The sequence below is a fragment of the Haliotis cracherodii genome, unplaced genomic scaffold (assembly GCF_022045235.1).
Source record: "Haliotis cracherodii isolate W230 unplaced genomic scaffold, xgHalCrac1.p SCAF_8, whole genome shotgun sequence".
In the NCBI taxonomy this organism is placed as follows: domain Eukaryota; kingdom Metazoa; phylum Mollusca; class Gastropoda; order Lepetellida; family Haliotidae; genus Haliotis; species Haliotis cracherodii.
This window is the reverse complement of record NW_027266341.1, coordinates 14,455,002-14,472,325: the sequence shown is the minus strand read 5'-3', so window position 1 is coordinate 14,472,325 and position 17,324 is coordinate 14,455,002. Positions and strand designations below refer to the sequence as shown.

Genomic DNA, 17,324 nt, shown 5'->3' with positions numbered 1-17,324 from the left:
GGGGTGGGGTGGAGTGAGAAAGGGGTGGATGGATTGAGGAAGGGGTGGAGTGGAGTGAGAAAGGGGTGGATGGATTGAGGAAGGGGCGGGGTGGGGTGAGAAAGGGGTGGATGGATTGAGGAAGAGGTGGGGTGGAGTGAGAAAGGGGTGGATGGATTGAGGAAGTGGTGGGGTGGAGTGAGAGAGAGGGGTGGATGGATTGAGGAAGGAATGGGGTTGATTTAGGAAGGAGTGGGGTGGATTGAGGAAGGGGTGGGGTGGTGCGAGTAAGGGGGTATGTGGATTGAGAAAAGGGTAGGTGGATTGAGTAAGGGTGGGGTTGATTGAGGAATGGTTGGGTGGAGTGAGGAAGTGGTGGAGTGAGGAAGGGGTAGGGGTTATTGAGGAAGGGGTAGGGTGGATCAAGGAAGGGGTAGGGGTGGATTAGGGAAGGGACGGGATGGTGTGAGTTAGGGGTAGAGTAGGAAGGGGTAAGGTGGATTGAGGAAGGGGTGGGGTGGATTGAGGAAGGGGTAGGGGTGGTTTAAGGAAGGGACGGGATGGTGTGAGAGTGGTAGAGTAGGAAGGGGTAAGGTGGATTGAGGAAGGGATGTGGTGGATTGAGGAAGGGGTGGGGTGGATTAAGGAAGGGACGGGATGGTGTGAGTTAGGGGGGGTGGATTGAGAAAAGGGTAGGTGGATTGAGTAAGGGCCGGGTGGATTGAGGAATGGTTGGGTGCTTTGAGGAAGGGTGGGAACATGTCATTAGACAAATCAATCCAAAACAAACTGATCACATGTTTGAGCAAATGTTACTTTTGAATATCTCTAAATCCCAACCAAGATGTAAGAAAGCTTATCTGATCACCCTCACACAATAGACTGTGCCATGTAGATCTAATGTGTACGAGGTCACGGAACATCCAGGAGACACCAGGTTATATGTATCGTCAGTAGAGCTGCATAATAAATTACACCTGTCGACAGGTGAGACCAGCCATGTAGCTTGAATCTGGGCTGTGTATATTTACTCTCACGTGTACCGAGTTTAATATTTCAGAATTGTCCCGGGACATGAACACGCTTGTACAAACACTGTGGGGAATAATATTGTTCAGGTATTGTCAAGTGTATCGGCAGTATGTTGCAGGGGCTCTACGGCCTCTCTCAGCACTTCAAAACGCAACAGCCTTGAAGATATATAGATTATCCACACAGTGTCCACACTCTGCTGGCAACCTTGATCGGAATGGACCTTGGTTGTAAATATGATATCATCTTGGAATAGGAGAAAATCTTCAACACAACATGTATTTAGGTTTAATTGATTAAAGTTAGGTATTTGTGAACTAATGGGGTACTTTCAACCTCCAACAGAAACTATGTCATTACCAGTATTTACTTCTTGAAAGTGTCAGTGACAATCCTTATTCTATGCTGATTAAAGTTTGTACTATTTGTTTAAGGGAAAATCCCAACTCCATGCTAAAGAAACAGTCCTCCTGTGTGCTATAGTAACAGTCCCTATTCCATTCCATTATGCTTGTTGTAAAAGGCGACTAACGGGATCGGGTGGTTAGGCTCGCTGACTTGGTTGATGCATGTCATCGGTCCCAATTGTGTGGATCGATGCTCATGTTGTCAATCACTGGATTGTCTGGTCCAGACTCGATTATTTACAGACCGCCGTCATATAGCTGGAATATTGCTGAGTGCGGCGTTAAACAACAAACCAAACCAAACCAAACCAAACCAAAAATGATGCAGGTCTCATATGTTTACCGCCTTGGGTTAAACCTACAAGCAGGGGTATGGTACTGACAAACCTAGAAACATTATCGGGCGAACTGGGATTCGAGTCAACAATCATAGGTTTCTGGCATGCCCAAGGGACACAACTCTGCACAGGCACCTTAGAGGATGCCCCCAGCCTGAGAAGGAAAGGTTACTGAACTTGGAATACTGATTCCAGATCAGCAACAAAAATCGTTGGTGATTTCATGAGTGGCACAATCTTTTTTAAAAAAACAACCTTTTTTGGTGGCTTTCGATTTTGAATCATTTGACGAAGTTCACTATCAATGAAATTCAGTAAACTTTTTCAGAGTTAGGTGATGAAGTTTAAGATGGGCATATAGATTGAAAACTGTTTCATTATATGTAGCCAGTTTGTACAGCGTACATTTGTAGACCCAGCAGGGAAGGTCCAGCACCCAGTAATGACAAATGTACGAATGTGGGTCTTCAACAACCAGTGCTTGCTGTAAAAGGCGACAATGTTTGTGGTAAGAAGCAAAAACGGGATTGGGTGGTCAGGCTCGCAGATTTGGTTGATGCAGGTCACCGTTTCCTAATTGCACTGATCGATGCTGATGATATCAGTCACTGGATTGTCTGGTCCAGTCTCGATTATTTACAGACCGCCGTCATATAGCTGGAATATTGCTGAGTGTGGCGTTAAACAACAAAGAAACAAACAAAACGAATGTGGGTATGGGGTAATGAGTGAGTGAGTGAGTGAGTGAGTATGATTTTACGCCTGTTTCAGCAATATTCCAGCAATATCACGGCGGCGGACACCAGAAATGGGCTTCACACATTGTACCCATGTCGGGAATCGAACCCGGGTCTTCGGCGTGACGAACGAACGTTTTAACCACTAGGCTACCCGACCGCCCCATTGGGTAATGAAGCTATATTGCTTCATGCTTCAGTGGCCTGGGTTGTGCCCATGCCAGCCTTACCTTACATCTTATGGCTGTTTTGATCTGTTTGATTATTTATAACCATTTAACTGCTATCACCTGCAACGTATTTAGTCTTAGTGGCATATTGGCTGTTCCGGAAGCCAATATATTACCTGGTCTCTGATTGGCTGGACTGTCATCTCCTTCAATAATACATAGAAGAAACGTGGTAGGTTATCAACTGGTGTAATGAAACATAAAAGGCATTTTGCGAGAAATTCTGGTCCACGGTAGGACCTGGGTTCTCGCTCCAGTTAGTGAGTGAGTTAAAATTTAAAATCTTTATTTCTGTATAAATTTCCACCAAGGACAATAAATAGATCTTAATTGCGCACCCCACCTTTTCAAAAAAGCTGTACCCGCCCATGGTAAGGTCTATAGTAACATAAGGGACTTGAAACAGTCGTATATGGAGTAATTGAACGCAGAATACCATCACAGATCTCTCTTAATTTTGATGGATAAAATAGTATAAAATCTCATTATTTATCTTATTAGGTGGGGTGATTTGCCTGATTGTGTGGCATCGAACCCCGATCGTTACTTGTATCAGCCACTAGTGTATCCGTCCAGGTCGATTCTGTCATTTCCATTTGTACAAATAAAAGTCGACCCGCAACCCACATATTCCTTCGACCCAACTCCCTTTACGTTCTACTAGATACAATGTCATTCAGAAACGATGGCGTTTAACATATCCACAACAATATAATGGCACGCTTCTTTATGTTTTGGCAATCGGAAGTACTCGATTTGTGCAAATAAAAGTCGACCCACAACGCACATATTCCTTCGACCCAACTCCCTTTACGTTCTACTAGATACAATGTCATTCAGAAACGATGGCGTTTAACATATCCACAACAATATAATGGCACGCTGCTTTATGTTTTGGCAATCGGAAGAACTCGATTGCATTCATTTTCGAGATACAAAAATCAGACATGCGTGTCTGAATGCTTCGTTCACTCGTGCCGAGGAATTTAGAGGCCTCAACTGACGGGACCCGCTTAGTGTCGTCAAATCTTCACACAGGGGTATCGTGTCGAGGTAAAGGTTCTGATTGTCTTGGGAAAGACATATTCTTTCAAAATGTCACATGTCATTTAAATATGACCTTAAACAATTTTATTCACGGTACAAGTAATTAAACAGAGGAATGTCAGTCTGTATTTTGATTTCCATTTGTTTTTACATACAGGTCTCGCATGAAAAGAAGAAGCGGCAGTATAATAATTCAGGTGTACAAAAACATTCGGTACCCTTGTGTGTTTCAGTCTGACTTTAGCTCCCTTCTCCGCTACGGTAAATCTGAGGCAGACTAGCTTCGAATCGAATGAATTAGGGATTGAAAGCTAAGGTTCTACAAATGAACAGGTACTTGCGATTATTAACCATCGTTTTTTGTATAAACTATTTATATCCTATTTGAGAAACATAAGAGAGTAAGGATGGTTTTGCGCAACTTTTAGAAATATTCTAACATTATGAAAGGGAACACCGGGAATCTGCTACATAGAATGTACAAAAGTGAGTGAGTGAGTATGGTTTAATCCAGCAATATCACCGCAGGGGACACCAGAAATGAGCTTCACATATTGTATCCATGTCGGGAATCAAAGCCGGTCTTCGGCGTGACGAGCGAACGCTTTAACCACTTGGCTACCCGACCGTCCCAGAATATACCGAAACGAACCCGGGTATGTGGTGTGACGAACGAACGCTTTAACCACTTGGCTACCCGACCGTCCCAGAATGTACAGAAACGAACCCGGGTATTTGGTGTGACGAACGGACGCTGTAACCACTGGGCTACCACACCCAAGCCTACTCTTGAAAACATCTAAGATGTGTTCCAAATAATAGAAATGGACCATGAATACCGTTCTTGTCGATTTTGCACATCAAAAGGACAACTAGCTGAAATATCACACTCGTAATTACTGATTTACCTGCTCCACGTCGGTATACGCTGTCGTGTGCCAGCTTTGATTATGTAGACGTATACTATAGTAATGTATGGTTGATGCAAGATGTCGGAGTCTGTGATGCTTTTATTTATTCATTAAAGCAAAAAGTACAGGAGATAGGTTTGTGCAAGAATGGTCAGACTGCATATCTAATTCACCAGGCTGGATTTTATTGCACCTACAAAATCTATTACAATCTGAACAATGTGTCATCAATTAAGACAGTAAATTTAAGAAGAGCTCTTGCAAGATTTAGATGTTGTTCAAATTGTTTTATAATACACAAATATAGAATGTCTAGTGATCATGATTTTACTGATAGTTTATGCAATTTCTGTGGAGAAGAATGAATATCGTGTACTATTAATATATCCAGCTTATACTAACTATCAAACTGGATGCCGAATTATTTTTCTGACGCACATTTCCCTAAGATCTGAAAAGTGAAGTGAATATAAAATACAAACATGTAGAATATTAAATTTCCTATTTCCTATCAACAAACAGTTTGCCGTATATGAAAACTGATTTTGCTCTATGACGTCAAAAGACGACAGAGCGCTACACACGTCCAAAGAAAAGGGGGCATAACTCCGCTATGCTTAGCACTAGTAAATTGTAACTCGGGTCACTTGGTGATAATTTGATGTGGATAAGGACAATATATTTTCGTGATGTTTTGTTCACGAGGAACCAAACTAATCCAACACATATATCGATATTGAAACTGAATAATTTAGGTATAAGACAAAACATAAGAAATGATGGAATTGTACTTCATAAAAAAGGAAGTAATAGCAAAATGGATGGCCCTATCTAACCTATAACTTAGTCCTTAGCTTCCAACAGTCTCCCGATTGTGTTAGTGTAATTTGACTAATGTTGCACCATTATTAATGAAGCACTGGCCTTGTCATCAAATGTAATGAATTACTAAAACACTGACACCATTTTATTTGACGTCATTGCTGGTTTCATATCTTTGACAACGTATGAGACATTGGTATTTTGATTACTATCTATCTCACCTAATTTTCGTTTATTGTATGGAAAATCTCGATGTGTAAAACGGAATTTGACGCTTTTTCGACACGACATAAAATGATTGCTTTTACCATGTAAATAATGTCTTGAAAAGATAAACAAATCGATAGTTTTACCGTGTATCTTAATTGGATAAGACACGCATATTTCAAAACAAACAAATATATTTTCGATATTGGACATGTATCAATTTGTTCATTATTATGTGATTATTTCTCATCATCTGGTCCAAAATTTATACAACAAAAGATGCGAAGGAAGCTCTTGTGGTATAGAATTATCAGGATAATCGCATACGGTTTGGCAAAGGGGGTACATGGCACAATTGATATTTTTCATACTTTACAATTATTGGAGATAGGGTGAATACATTGTTTATATTATACAAAGCGAAAGGAATAATTCTTAAATGGTTTGTGACTAAGACGCTCCTGGCGAATCCCTGACATCGCCGTACTGTCTATCAAACGACATAAAACATATTCCAAGACCAAGACAATAATTATTCTTCTAAAACTGTGTACATGTATATTTAACAAAAATATTATCCATTTTGTTAACGTAATATATTCAGTGTTAGTTTTAAAATAAAATGAAACGGCTTTGCATAAACCTGTTTTTATGAAACTACAATATTTATTATTACACACCAAGAAATACGTACATGTTGCAGTAACATTTACATGTCATCTTTTAACACTTGTCTAAAGGAAAGAAATATCGTATACGACACATGAAACTTGCCAATTTCTTATGTAAACATTGTTCAAACAAACAGGAGATAATCAAAGGTTCATACACTTTTTGGGTCTATATCCTCCTTCGTCGGGCAGTTAATGGAAGACCTCGGGCTTCTGCAAATGATAATGCCCTGAAAAATAGCGTTACCCTTATAATATATATATAATGTTGACGTATGACATCACTCCCGGAGACCGACTTTTACAAAATGGCGTGTTCACTGATATCAGTACGCGGGATTTCACAAGGCGATTTTCGTTGACTCAGGGATCGTTTGTACATAAATGTGACATGCAAGTCATCTGAAACATTCTGACAATCTGTGTATTGTTACATTTGTTTTAATATTTTCATTGTAACCAAGAGCAATAGTTGTATGTGATGTTGCGTCAGTCATGACGTCACGCAGGATGGAAACTTTGACAATTCCTGTTGAATTTGCTAAATCATTGCAATGTATCTGATTTTAATCCCTAATTCTCGCTACGATTCTCTTCTCATGCATATTCTGAAAATGTTGAGCCATGGTATTTCAATTGCGTAGATCGATGCTCATGATGTCAACCACTGGAATATCTGGCCCAGACTCGATTATTTACAGACCGCCGTCATACAGCTGGGATATTGCTGAGTGCGGCGTTAAACAACAAACAAACAAGCAATGTATGCAACGAATAGACGAATGGATAGCTCAAAATAGGAGAAAGTGCTACCCAGTGTAAATTCTGAATTTTTCTTTGTTGACATTTCAAACAAAGGCCGAACACAGAGTTCGTTTCCCCATTTAACTTATTTCGCTTGATTTAATATAGACACTTTGTTTTGGTGACAAAGAGCATTTGTCATTTGATTCTAAAATGTATGAGCAAATCACGGCTATATGTATGAATCTCCACAAGCTGAAGGATATATGGAAATATATCGGCAACACCTTTAATTCGAGGTAGCGGTATTTAAGAAATAATCGTATCTATGGTTGTCGTTTGTCGTACAATATAAAGAAAGAAAGAATCATGTGTGTATATTTTGGCAAGATATTTATTGCATTATCTATACATTACACACAACCTAATATTGAATTAGTAAACGTTGCTATGCACTACACTGAAATATGTGATGGCAAGAATGAACCTATTTAGGATAGTACAGAAGACAACAACCGCGGGGGAAACTGGATTCCCTTCAACACACAATACCCAGGAGGGCAACGTTAAGTCGTATATATATATATATATATATATATATATATATATACTTTAAGATAGACGTTCGCAGTTTTATAGGGCCGAGAACAAGTCAGTTTTAGTCACATTTCGTATTTATTCGCCACCTCGTATCTTTCCGTAACATTCGTGCCATTCCGCGAGTAGTCATTCGGCTTGTCCAGGAAAATCACGAGCGGTGGTCATAAATGAAAAACAAGTCTCCCGGAAAGACACGAGTGGGTGACGAATGCTGCAAGAAGCCATTCGTCTTGTGCCGGAATGAGACGAGTGGTCACGAAAGCAAGAAGGTATTTGATTTGTTGGACAAGAATGTAGTGGGACATGATGGGCGAAGAGATGAAAACAAACGTCACAGACTAATATTGTTGAGACATCCAGGAACCCTTTAAAACAATCACATACGAACACGTGCTTCCCATTTTACAGAAGAATCCACGGACAACCTAGGATAAGTGTGCAAACTTTCATTCATGTAACTTCAGTTGTTTCTGAGAAAACTTGCCCCCATTTCACGCAGTATGCACTAAGTTGAAGAGCACGGAGCAAGGGCCATAACTCTGTAACAAATGAATTTACGTACGACACCAAATTTCGAACTCTTTTGAGATTATGACCAGTAACATCAGTGTGTACACTTTCATTTCTCGGACTGTAATAGTTTTTGAGAAACTTTGCCCCCTTTGAGAAACGGACGGAAGGACAGACGGACGAAATCCGTTCCTTTTTCCCCGCGGCAGGGGATAATAATGTCAAGCTATTATGCGTGAGATTCAAGTATATTGTAAAAGATTATTGACGAATTTACTTCAATATTTGTTGCGTTCATGGAGGTATATCGGCATGCATACTTTGTAAATCCGTGTTGTTTAAGCAAGATGAGAACAGGTCTTTACGTTCATAACTACACAAACGCAAAATTCATGTAAATATATACCTCAAAAATAATAGTTTCACAGACTGCTTATTTCATGGATAACCACCAAAAACTGAGACAGCAATACGAAATCAATGACATATTTCAGCGCCTAATGCAACACAAGCTCGCCCTTTCTATTATCAGCAATAAATACAGAGAAGTCCGTTCGTGGGCATGGGCTATCTTATTTCGGTTTATGAAAACATATCCACAATCAAATGTCACGGAATCACCTGCTATTTATTTATTGGCGAAATTAAAAAACATAAAAGTAAGTAACATTACACTTCTCAACGTGTTTCGGGTTACAGGGAAATGTCTCTTAAAGTCTCCCAAGAGAAAGCACCAATACCAACACTAGTTATAGACACGTGGTACACACAAAGTACAATTTTACTCGACAAATAGGGTATATAAAGCAGATATTAATACGAAAAAGGTTAAATACTGAAAGCTGTATATAAAGTCGGATACAAAGGTGATAAACTACAAAAAATAATATTCCAAAAATATACTTTCGATTAAACAAAAAATGGTACATCATATCATGTTAAAAAGATTAACAGGGTAAAAATTACGAAGAATATTAAAATGTATAAAGTCGAAAGAATCCCTTGCAAGTCTAGCGCCTTTCTTCCCTAACCTTATCTATACCGGTAATAGACCACGCAAGATTACAAAAGGCTTCTCTTCGAGTTTGCTTTAAAACCCTTTGGATATGACATGTATGAAGTGTAATATCCTGGTGACACTACATGTTAAGGCTCAGACGTAGTGGGTCGGCGTAGTTATTGTTGTTGTTTACAGATGTGTGGATTCGGCTTCTGTGAAATTTGGATTATCATAGGCGGTGGCGCCGTTCTGGGGAGCAAATTTCTGGGGAATATCTCCCGCCTCAGCGTCACGCTGTCTTCTCAACATATACTTGGCATGTTTCGACGCATCCCGCTCTTCCCCGGTCTTGTAGCGACACTTGTAGATACAGCACATCAAAACAAGCGGCACGCAGAAGACGGCAGCTGCAATACCGCCAACCATGACGTTGTTCCGGTAAATGTCGAACTTGTCACGGACTGTGGGTTGATATAAGTTGATTGCACGGTTGATCTTTTGGACAAAAACGGAGTTTCTGTGAACCATGCAGAGGTAGACGCCACTGTCTTCATTCTGAATTTTCTTGACCATTAGCGTGATTCCGCGAACCGGCCCTGTGTCGGACAAGTGGTACTTGTCACTGCTCGTCATGATTTCCATACCTTTCGGTGAGTGCCATTTAACCACGTCGTCAGGTTGCACAAGGGAATCAGTGTCGTTGCAGTGGATCTCGATGTCGGAATTTATTTCTGTCTGGTACGACCATTCGGGTCTCTTGTGAAATTCCAAATCGGCCGACTTTGCTAGTCCAATGACTGACACCAACAGAAGTGCACTCATGTGAAAAGCCATGGCGAGTATCTGAAACAAAGAACCCTTAGCATTATATAACTACATGTATGTTAATATTTACCAGCGGGTATCAGAATTGGGTCGTACACCTTTGCAAATGCATTTCGTTTGTTAGTCTTCCTTATCAATGATTCACCCTTGGGTGAGTGAGTGAGTGAGTATGGTTTTACACTGCTTTTAGCAATATTCCAGCAATATCACGGCGGGGGACACCAGAAATGGGCTTCACACATTGTACCCATGTCGGGAATCGAACCCGGATCTTCGGCGTGACGAGCGAACGCTTTAACCACTGGGCTACCCGCCCGCCCCACTCACCCTTGGGACTGGTTACTTATTATAGGTGTGGTGTGGTGTTGTGTTTCATGCACTTCATCACTTGTTTGTCTAAATAGGAACATGTTTCTGTATCTGGAAACGCTTGTTAATGATGAGGAGGCACAGCCTAAACTGATGAGACCAAAATTAACGGTTTTAAGTCAAAGGACAAGGTTTGACAAGGGCATTTTCAGACCCATGGGATAGGCATTTTAAAGAAATCAAAACCTGAATTGTTTGATAGGCACTACTTAGAAGTTTACGGATGACAAAGTAGACACAATTAATGGATAGCAACTTCTTTAATACTGTAAAGGCGACGTTTCGGTATAGATACTTATACCCTTGTCTTGCTTGACAAGAAGTTGCTTAAAGAAGTGAATAAAGGGTGTACTTGATATAAAATGTGTACTGGATATAAAGGGTATACTTGATATAAAGGGTAGTTCTTGATATAAAGGGTGTACTTGATATAAAGGGTGTACTTTGATATAAAGGGTAGTACTTGATATAGAGGGTGTAGTTTGATATAAAGGGTGTACTTGATATAAAGGGTAGTACTTGATATAGAGGGTGTACTTCGAAAGAAAGGGTGTACTTGATATAAAGGGTGTACTTTGATATAAAGGGTAGTACTTGATATGGAGGGTGTACTTTGATATAAAGGGTGTACTTGATATAAAGGGTGTACTTTATATAAAGGGTAGTACTTGATATGGAGGGTGTACTTTGTTATAAAGGGTGTTTTTGATATAAAGGTTGTACTTTATATAAAGGGTAGTACTTGATATGGAGGGTATACTTTGATGTAAAGGGTGTACTTGATATAAAGGGTGTACTTGATATAAAGGGTGTACTTGATATGAAGGGTAGTACTTGATATAAAGGGTAGTACTTGTTATAGAGGATGTACTTTGATATAAAGGGTGTACTTTATGTAAAGGGTAGTACTTGATATGGAGGGTGTACTTTATATAAAGGGTAGTACTTGATGTGGAGGCTGTACTTTGATATAAAGGGTGCACTTGATATAAAGGGTAGTACTTGTTATGGAGGGTGTACTTTGATATGAAGGGTGTACTTTATATAAAGGGTGCACTTGATATAAAGGGTGTACTTGATATGGAGGGTGTACTTGATATGAAGGGTAGTACTTTATATAAAGGGTGTACTTGATATAAAGGGTGTACTTGATATAAAGGGTGTACTTGATATGGAGGGTGTACTTGATATAAAGGGTGTACTTGATATGGAGGGTGTACTTGATATAAAGGGTAGTACTTGATATAAAGGGTGTACTTGATATAAAGGGTGTACTTGATATGGAGGGTGTACTTGATATAAAGGGTAGTACTTGATATAAAGGGTGTACTTGATATTGAGGGTGTACTTGATATGAAGGGTAGTACTTGATATAAAGGGTGTACTTGATATAAAGGGTGCACTTGATATAAAGGATGTACTTTATATGGAGGGTGTACTTGATATAAAGGGTGATATTGATATGGAGGGTGTAGTTGATATGGAGGGTGTACTTGATAGAAAGGGTGTACTTGATAGAAAAGGTAGTTCTTGATATAAAGGGTGTACTAAAGAAATGGTAGTACTTGAAAGAAAGGGTAATACTTGATAGAAAGGGTAGTACTAGATGTAAAAGGTAGTTTTTGACATTTAGTATTTAATATTTAAGGTAGTATTAGGTGTGAGAGGACATATACAGATCAGGTCAAAGTTTAAACTTAAATTAATCGAGCCTGGCCACCTTGTCCCCATCAGTTCGTTCTAGCAGCTATAAACTAGGGGCCACTGAACACCACAATATACGTTTTTCTAGAGTGATTCTGTGCATTATTTTGTGTTTACATTTTCCTTCAATATCCATTGCTGGATGTCAAATTGAATGGCCCAGTTGGACGCTTGTTTTATCCCTTTTCTGATATGTTGCATATTTCAAATAGTAGTAATATTTGTTACATTTATAACTACCCGTGGCCCCTTTTCGGAATTTCTAAGATAGCGACTTATGTAGCCTGTGTGTTACCCGTTGCAAGAGACCACCGTTTTCAAAGCGCTTTTGTCGTCATGGTAGAATGGAGATAAACCTGTTGTATTTTGAAATTTGATGTCGTCCCACTGTAGAGTAGATACCTCATATCTATACATATAGCGCTCGGTTCCAAATTAAAATAAGAGGTGTGTACTCTTCAGTGTGACACAGCAGGTTTATCATATATATATATATATATATATATATATATATATATATATATATATATATATATATATTGGCAAGATATTTATTGCACTATTTATACATATTCATTCATACATTACACACAACCTAATATTGAATTAGTTAACGTTGCATTGCACTACACTGAAATATGTGATAGGAACTCCACACCCTTCAAGGTATTTGCTTATTCAGCGAGAACAAAGATCTGATTTTAATGAGATTGTTTGGTTATACTGACACACCTTGATCTATGTACCCACATTACGTGCTGCGTATTACCCCTAGCGTATCCCTAGCGTACCCCTCAGTGGTTCGTAAGCGGTATACAGGTACACAGACTACAGGCAACAACGCGCGTCTCTGTACGGAGCAATCAGAGCAGGGAGGGGAGGAATGCAGCATGGTTTAAGGGTTTGGGGAGAACCCTACCTACGGTTTACTGCATATACAATAGATGTAGAGCGCGTTATCTGTAAGCTTTGTTGATGGACAAGGTGGCTGTGTGGTTATCCCCGAATGTGCTGACAGCGTTATGCATGGATGGTTTCCTTCAAACAGGTATCGACGGAACGGGGTCACTGACTTGAAAAGAGGAGGTACGGGGATTGTGGGGTATTCGTGTTTGTGGTAGGTTTGACCCTTATCGTCGAGTCACTTATACTGATGGAGAGAAAATAGTCAGGTGTCGCCACCCCGCAACCCATTCTACCCTACCTATTTTTGACTTATGACGTCATTTTGTGTGAACTTTGTTTACCATGCTGATTTGGTTGTTAAAGCAAAAATAATAATAGTATTTTCAATATCATGTTTGTGATTATTGGATCCGCCCCTGGTTTATGCTGTGAGGATATGTAGACATACTGTTATATGCTGCACGCACAATGGTCAAAATAAACCCATGGACACTGATTCAGTGTCATGTCAGGGAATGTGGCTATGTGATTCATTAACTAAACAAGTTGTGTATATGTGAACTATCTATCGTACAAATCTCGCAGAAAAATGACATTTTGTCAAAGTGCATATACGGGACTGGCTTCAGATACAAAGGTCGCCTCTGCTGTTTCACTGAAACGCCTTGACACTGTTGCCTGTCAACATTCCAAAGCTGAACTTGGTACGTGTGTCCAACAACTCAGCGCTACGTGCTGACATCGTTCACAACATAAAATGCGACTCCTAAGTGCGCTCAACGGAGTTTCAACACCTGTATAACACCGCCATAGGATGTTCTCTTTAGCCGTCACCATATTTGTCCGTTTGTGTGGCGACATGGCGGTAGAGCCATGGCCGAGTCACGTTCTTTGATTGAACGACAACAAACCGCAACTTAAACTAAGTTACCTAATTAAATTATTGTGGGCCCAAATAGACACAAACTGATATGTGACAATTTTATAAAGAAATGATACAATATATGAAAAACATATCCGAAATTACCTGTTGCGGAACGTTCAGAAATCTCTGTACCAAGATCCAGTAAAGCCTCGCCCACTTGAAAAGCTTATTACTCAATGTGCACACGTGATACAATTTGAACGACCGATACGCAGGTAGGTGCAGCTCAGTGTCAACTGTGTCAAACAATGAAGTTATGACCACTATTTTACACTGTCTCCGTAAAGGCACACTCCCAGTGTGACCCGACTTGTCTCCCTAATGGAAAGGCTCGTCTTTGTGTGTAGCCATGCGGGACCACTGAAATACCTGTACTGCAGGCTTCTTGGGTGACGGTGGTTTTGACCTGTTGTTAACTGCAATGATTTATTTACTGTTTTTATACTTACATACACGGCGGGTGTTAGTGTTCTTGATTATGGTAGTATACTGTAGTCAAACAACCATTTCGCTCTAAGCTTCGGTTGAGTAAAACAAATTGAATGAGAAAGGGGCTTTGTTTGATTTGTATAGTCGGAATAGAGGTGTTCTTAAATTAGAAACCTCGTGGTAATACACAGCTTGGTAATATATACCAGAATAAATTGGGTATCGACGTCACTGTTGTGTCAACAAATATGAAACCATACTGAGATCTAGAAATGGCAGTATTACCAATGCCCCGTGGACAGTTGCCACCCTGAACCAGTACCCCGTAAACAGTTGCCACCCTGAAACAGTACCCCGTAAACAGTTGCCGCCCTGAACGAATACCCAGTGGACATATGCCATGCTGAACCAATACCCAGTGGACAGATGCCATCCTGAACCAATATCCCGTGGACAGTTGCCACCCTGAACCAATACCCAGTGGACAGTTGCCACCCTGAACCAATACCCAGTGGACAGTTGCCACCCTGAACCAATACCCAGTGGGGAGTTGCAACCCTGAACCAATACCCAGTGGACAGTTGCCACCCTGAACCAATACCCAGTGGACAGTTGCCACCCTGAACCAATACCCAGTGGGGAGTTGCAACCCTGAACCAATACCCAGTGGACAGTTGCCACCCTGAACCAATACCCAGTGAACAGTTGCCACCCAGAACCAATACCCAGTGGACAGATGCCACCCAGAACCAATACCCAGTGGACAGTTGCCACCCGGAACCAATACTCAGTGGACAGTTGCCACCCTGAACCAATACCCAGTGGACAGTTGCCACCCGGAACCAATACCCAGTGGGGAGTTGCCACCCTGAACCAATACCCAGTGGACAGTTGCCACCCTGAACCAATATCCAGTGAACAGTTGCCAGCCTGAACCAATACCCAGTGGACAGTTGCCACCCAGAACCAATACCCAGTGGACAGTTGCCACCCTGAACCAATACCCAGTGGACAGTTGCCACCCTGAACCAAAACCACGTGGACGGTTGCCACCTTGAACTATTAATACCCTATGGACCTATCATTCAGTCCATCTTTGGAGCAAGGCTAAGTCGATCCGTATGGCAATTGACATTTGCCCTAGAGGATATTGTCTAGTTGTGAATGGTCTTGTGGCCATTGTCCTAAGTGTCAGTTTTCCTTGATGGTAACTGAAAGTGTGGCACTCGCAGATAGCTTTAAGAATAGTGGTGGGGTTACCCATTAAAATGTAGACCGAGGCAACGTGGGATAATCATGACTTGTCAGATCTTTCATTGCCATGTTGCACTCGCTGTCATATTTGGGTTCCCCCCGTGCTATTGATTGAATGGTGGTATAAGCGACTTAAAACTATATTCATTCATTCGTAAAAGACAACCACCTGGTCAGGCTCGGAGACTTAGTAGATCTTATAATATAATGTCATAGTAACAGTCCTTTTGGGGGAAGTATGAATATTTGGGACCAAACGTTTTCAATTGGTTTATTTGATGCATTCGGGAATCATCAGTGAAAGACTCACCTCGGATCTGTAGATCACCGGTCCAAGTGACATTTTGTTTTTTAATGTTTGAATCTTTATGCGTAGATCTAAATATGAAACAAATGAAGCGGTCTCACTGGTCTCCATCATTTCTGGTCCCGGTGGGTAAATCAGTGGAAGGGAATTGGCTATTTGATGGTTATTGAACGATCTCAGATCATCGCTAAACCTGAAGCTGAAGTTAAACTTATTCGCCAAATTACCTTGTTTTGACTCGGCCAATCCGAGCAAATATTCTTATTCACATGCATAAAGAAACAGATCAGCAAGAAGGGGAGCGCAATTAGTGCGGAATGGGGGTGCTTACTTCTTGCCTTAGCAATGTCTAACCCCCTCCCTCATTTTACATAGATATTATGAACGAGGAAGTGCAGCATTTCACATATGGTTTTCCCAGTACATTTCAGTTGGTATTTGCATTCATTTTTGACAAATTGACGTGAACCTATGGTTATATGTAACTATGTCTATCAACACAACGTTTTGTAACAAGAGCCCCTTGCATCAAGGAATTTATGGTTTAAGTTTGTCATGGGGGATAGTGGTGTAAAAAGTTGAAAAATCATATTTTTAACAGAAATTAACCTGGTTCTTTTCTGAGATTGTTAAAAAGTCAATCAAATCCTTTGAGTTTGGAGAATCCACATGGTATTTATTCCACTTGTCTCAAACGCTTTCTGTGAATATAAAGAAAGTCTTTCCTTGATTGTTTTTTTTAGGACTAGAGACAGGATTTTGAGACAGGGATTTGGTGGTACATTTCCAGGACCCAGCAATATATATATATATATATATATATATTATAAAATAATAAAGTCCACGTATAATAATAACGTACACCGAGTGAACATTTACCTCATTTTTGTATATATATATATATATATATATATATATATATATATATATATATATATATATATACGGATATCTTTGTACGGATATTTATGGAGCTTTGGAATCGAGTACAAATACAAAACAGGAATGGCCCTGTCTTCAAGTTTCAGAGTAAAATCAAAAGTTGATAGATTGCATGGTTCGGGCAGATTTCTTGCTCAGTTAAAATAGTGACCTTAAATGTGGCATTATTTGAAATGTCACTGAAACCCAGTTCTCTGATCAGTTTATGTAGTGATTATGTTATTTGAGGCCTTATCAGTGGGTACTAGTAGAGACTTTTCATGTAGGGCAGCAAGACTTTGGATGACAGCTGGCTTGGACAGAATGGGTTCGTTCCATTTCTGTTTACTCTTTTTCAGTTTGTGCATTCTACTTTTTGGAATATGCTTCGACGGCATCCATAAAGAGGTTAAAGTTGTGATCCCAAATGATCAGGAGGTTGCTAACGA

The 17,324-nt window shown here is 40.2% G+C and overlaps 2 protein-coding genes across 5 annotated transcripts in view; one reads left to right on the top strand and one right to left on the bottom strand.

The window, feature by feature from the left end:
- Window positions 1–17,324, top strand: part of LOC139449700 (uncharacterized) — a 45,268-nt gene that overhangs the window by 17,579 nt on the left and 10,365 nt on the right. For 2 of the 4 annotated variants that reach the window (XM_071231202.1, XM_071231206.1), the window contains exon 1: window positions 13,111–13,181. The exons of 1 other annotated variant lie outside the window; for it this stretch is intronic. In XM_071231202.1, coding sequence (XP_071087303.1) covers window positions 13,164–13,181 — 18 coding nt within the window. In that variant the 5' untranslated portion in view covers window positions 13,111–13,163. Of the gene's footprint in view, window positions 1–13,110; window positions 13,220–17,324 lie in introns of those variants that run through there. One more of the 4 variants, XM_071231204.1, reaches the window with a different exon arrangement.
- Window positions 7,513–10,075, bottom strand: LOC139450118 (uncharacterized). The gene has a single exon (XM_071231770.1). It carries the CDS (start codon window positions 10,067–10,069, stop codon window positions 9,425–9,427), a length of 645 nt encoding a protein of 214 aa, XP_071087871.1. The 5' UTR covers window positions 10,070–10,075; the 3' UTR covers window positions 7,513–9,424.

Bases quoted from the DNA above. Each gene is read 5' to 3' on its own strand.
- LOC139450118 (XM_071231770.1), bottom strand. From the start codon at position 10,069: ATGGCTTTTCACATGAGTGCACTTCTGTTGGTGTCAGTCATTGGACTA.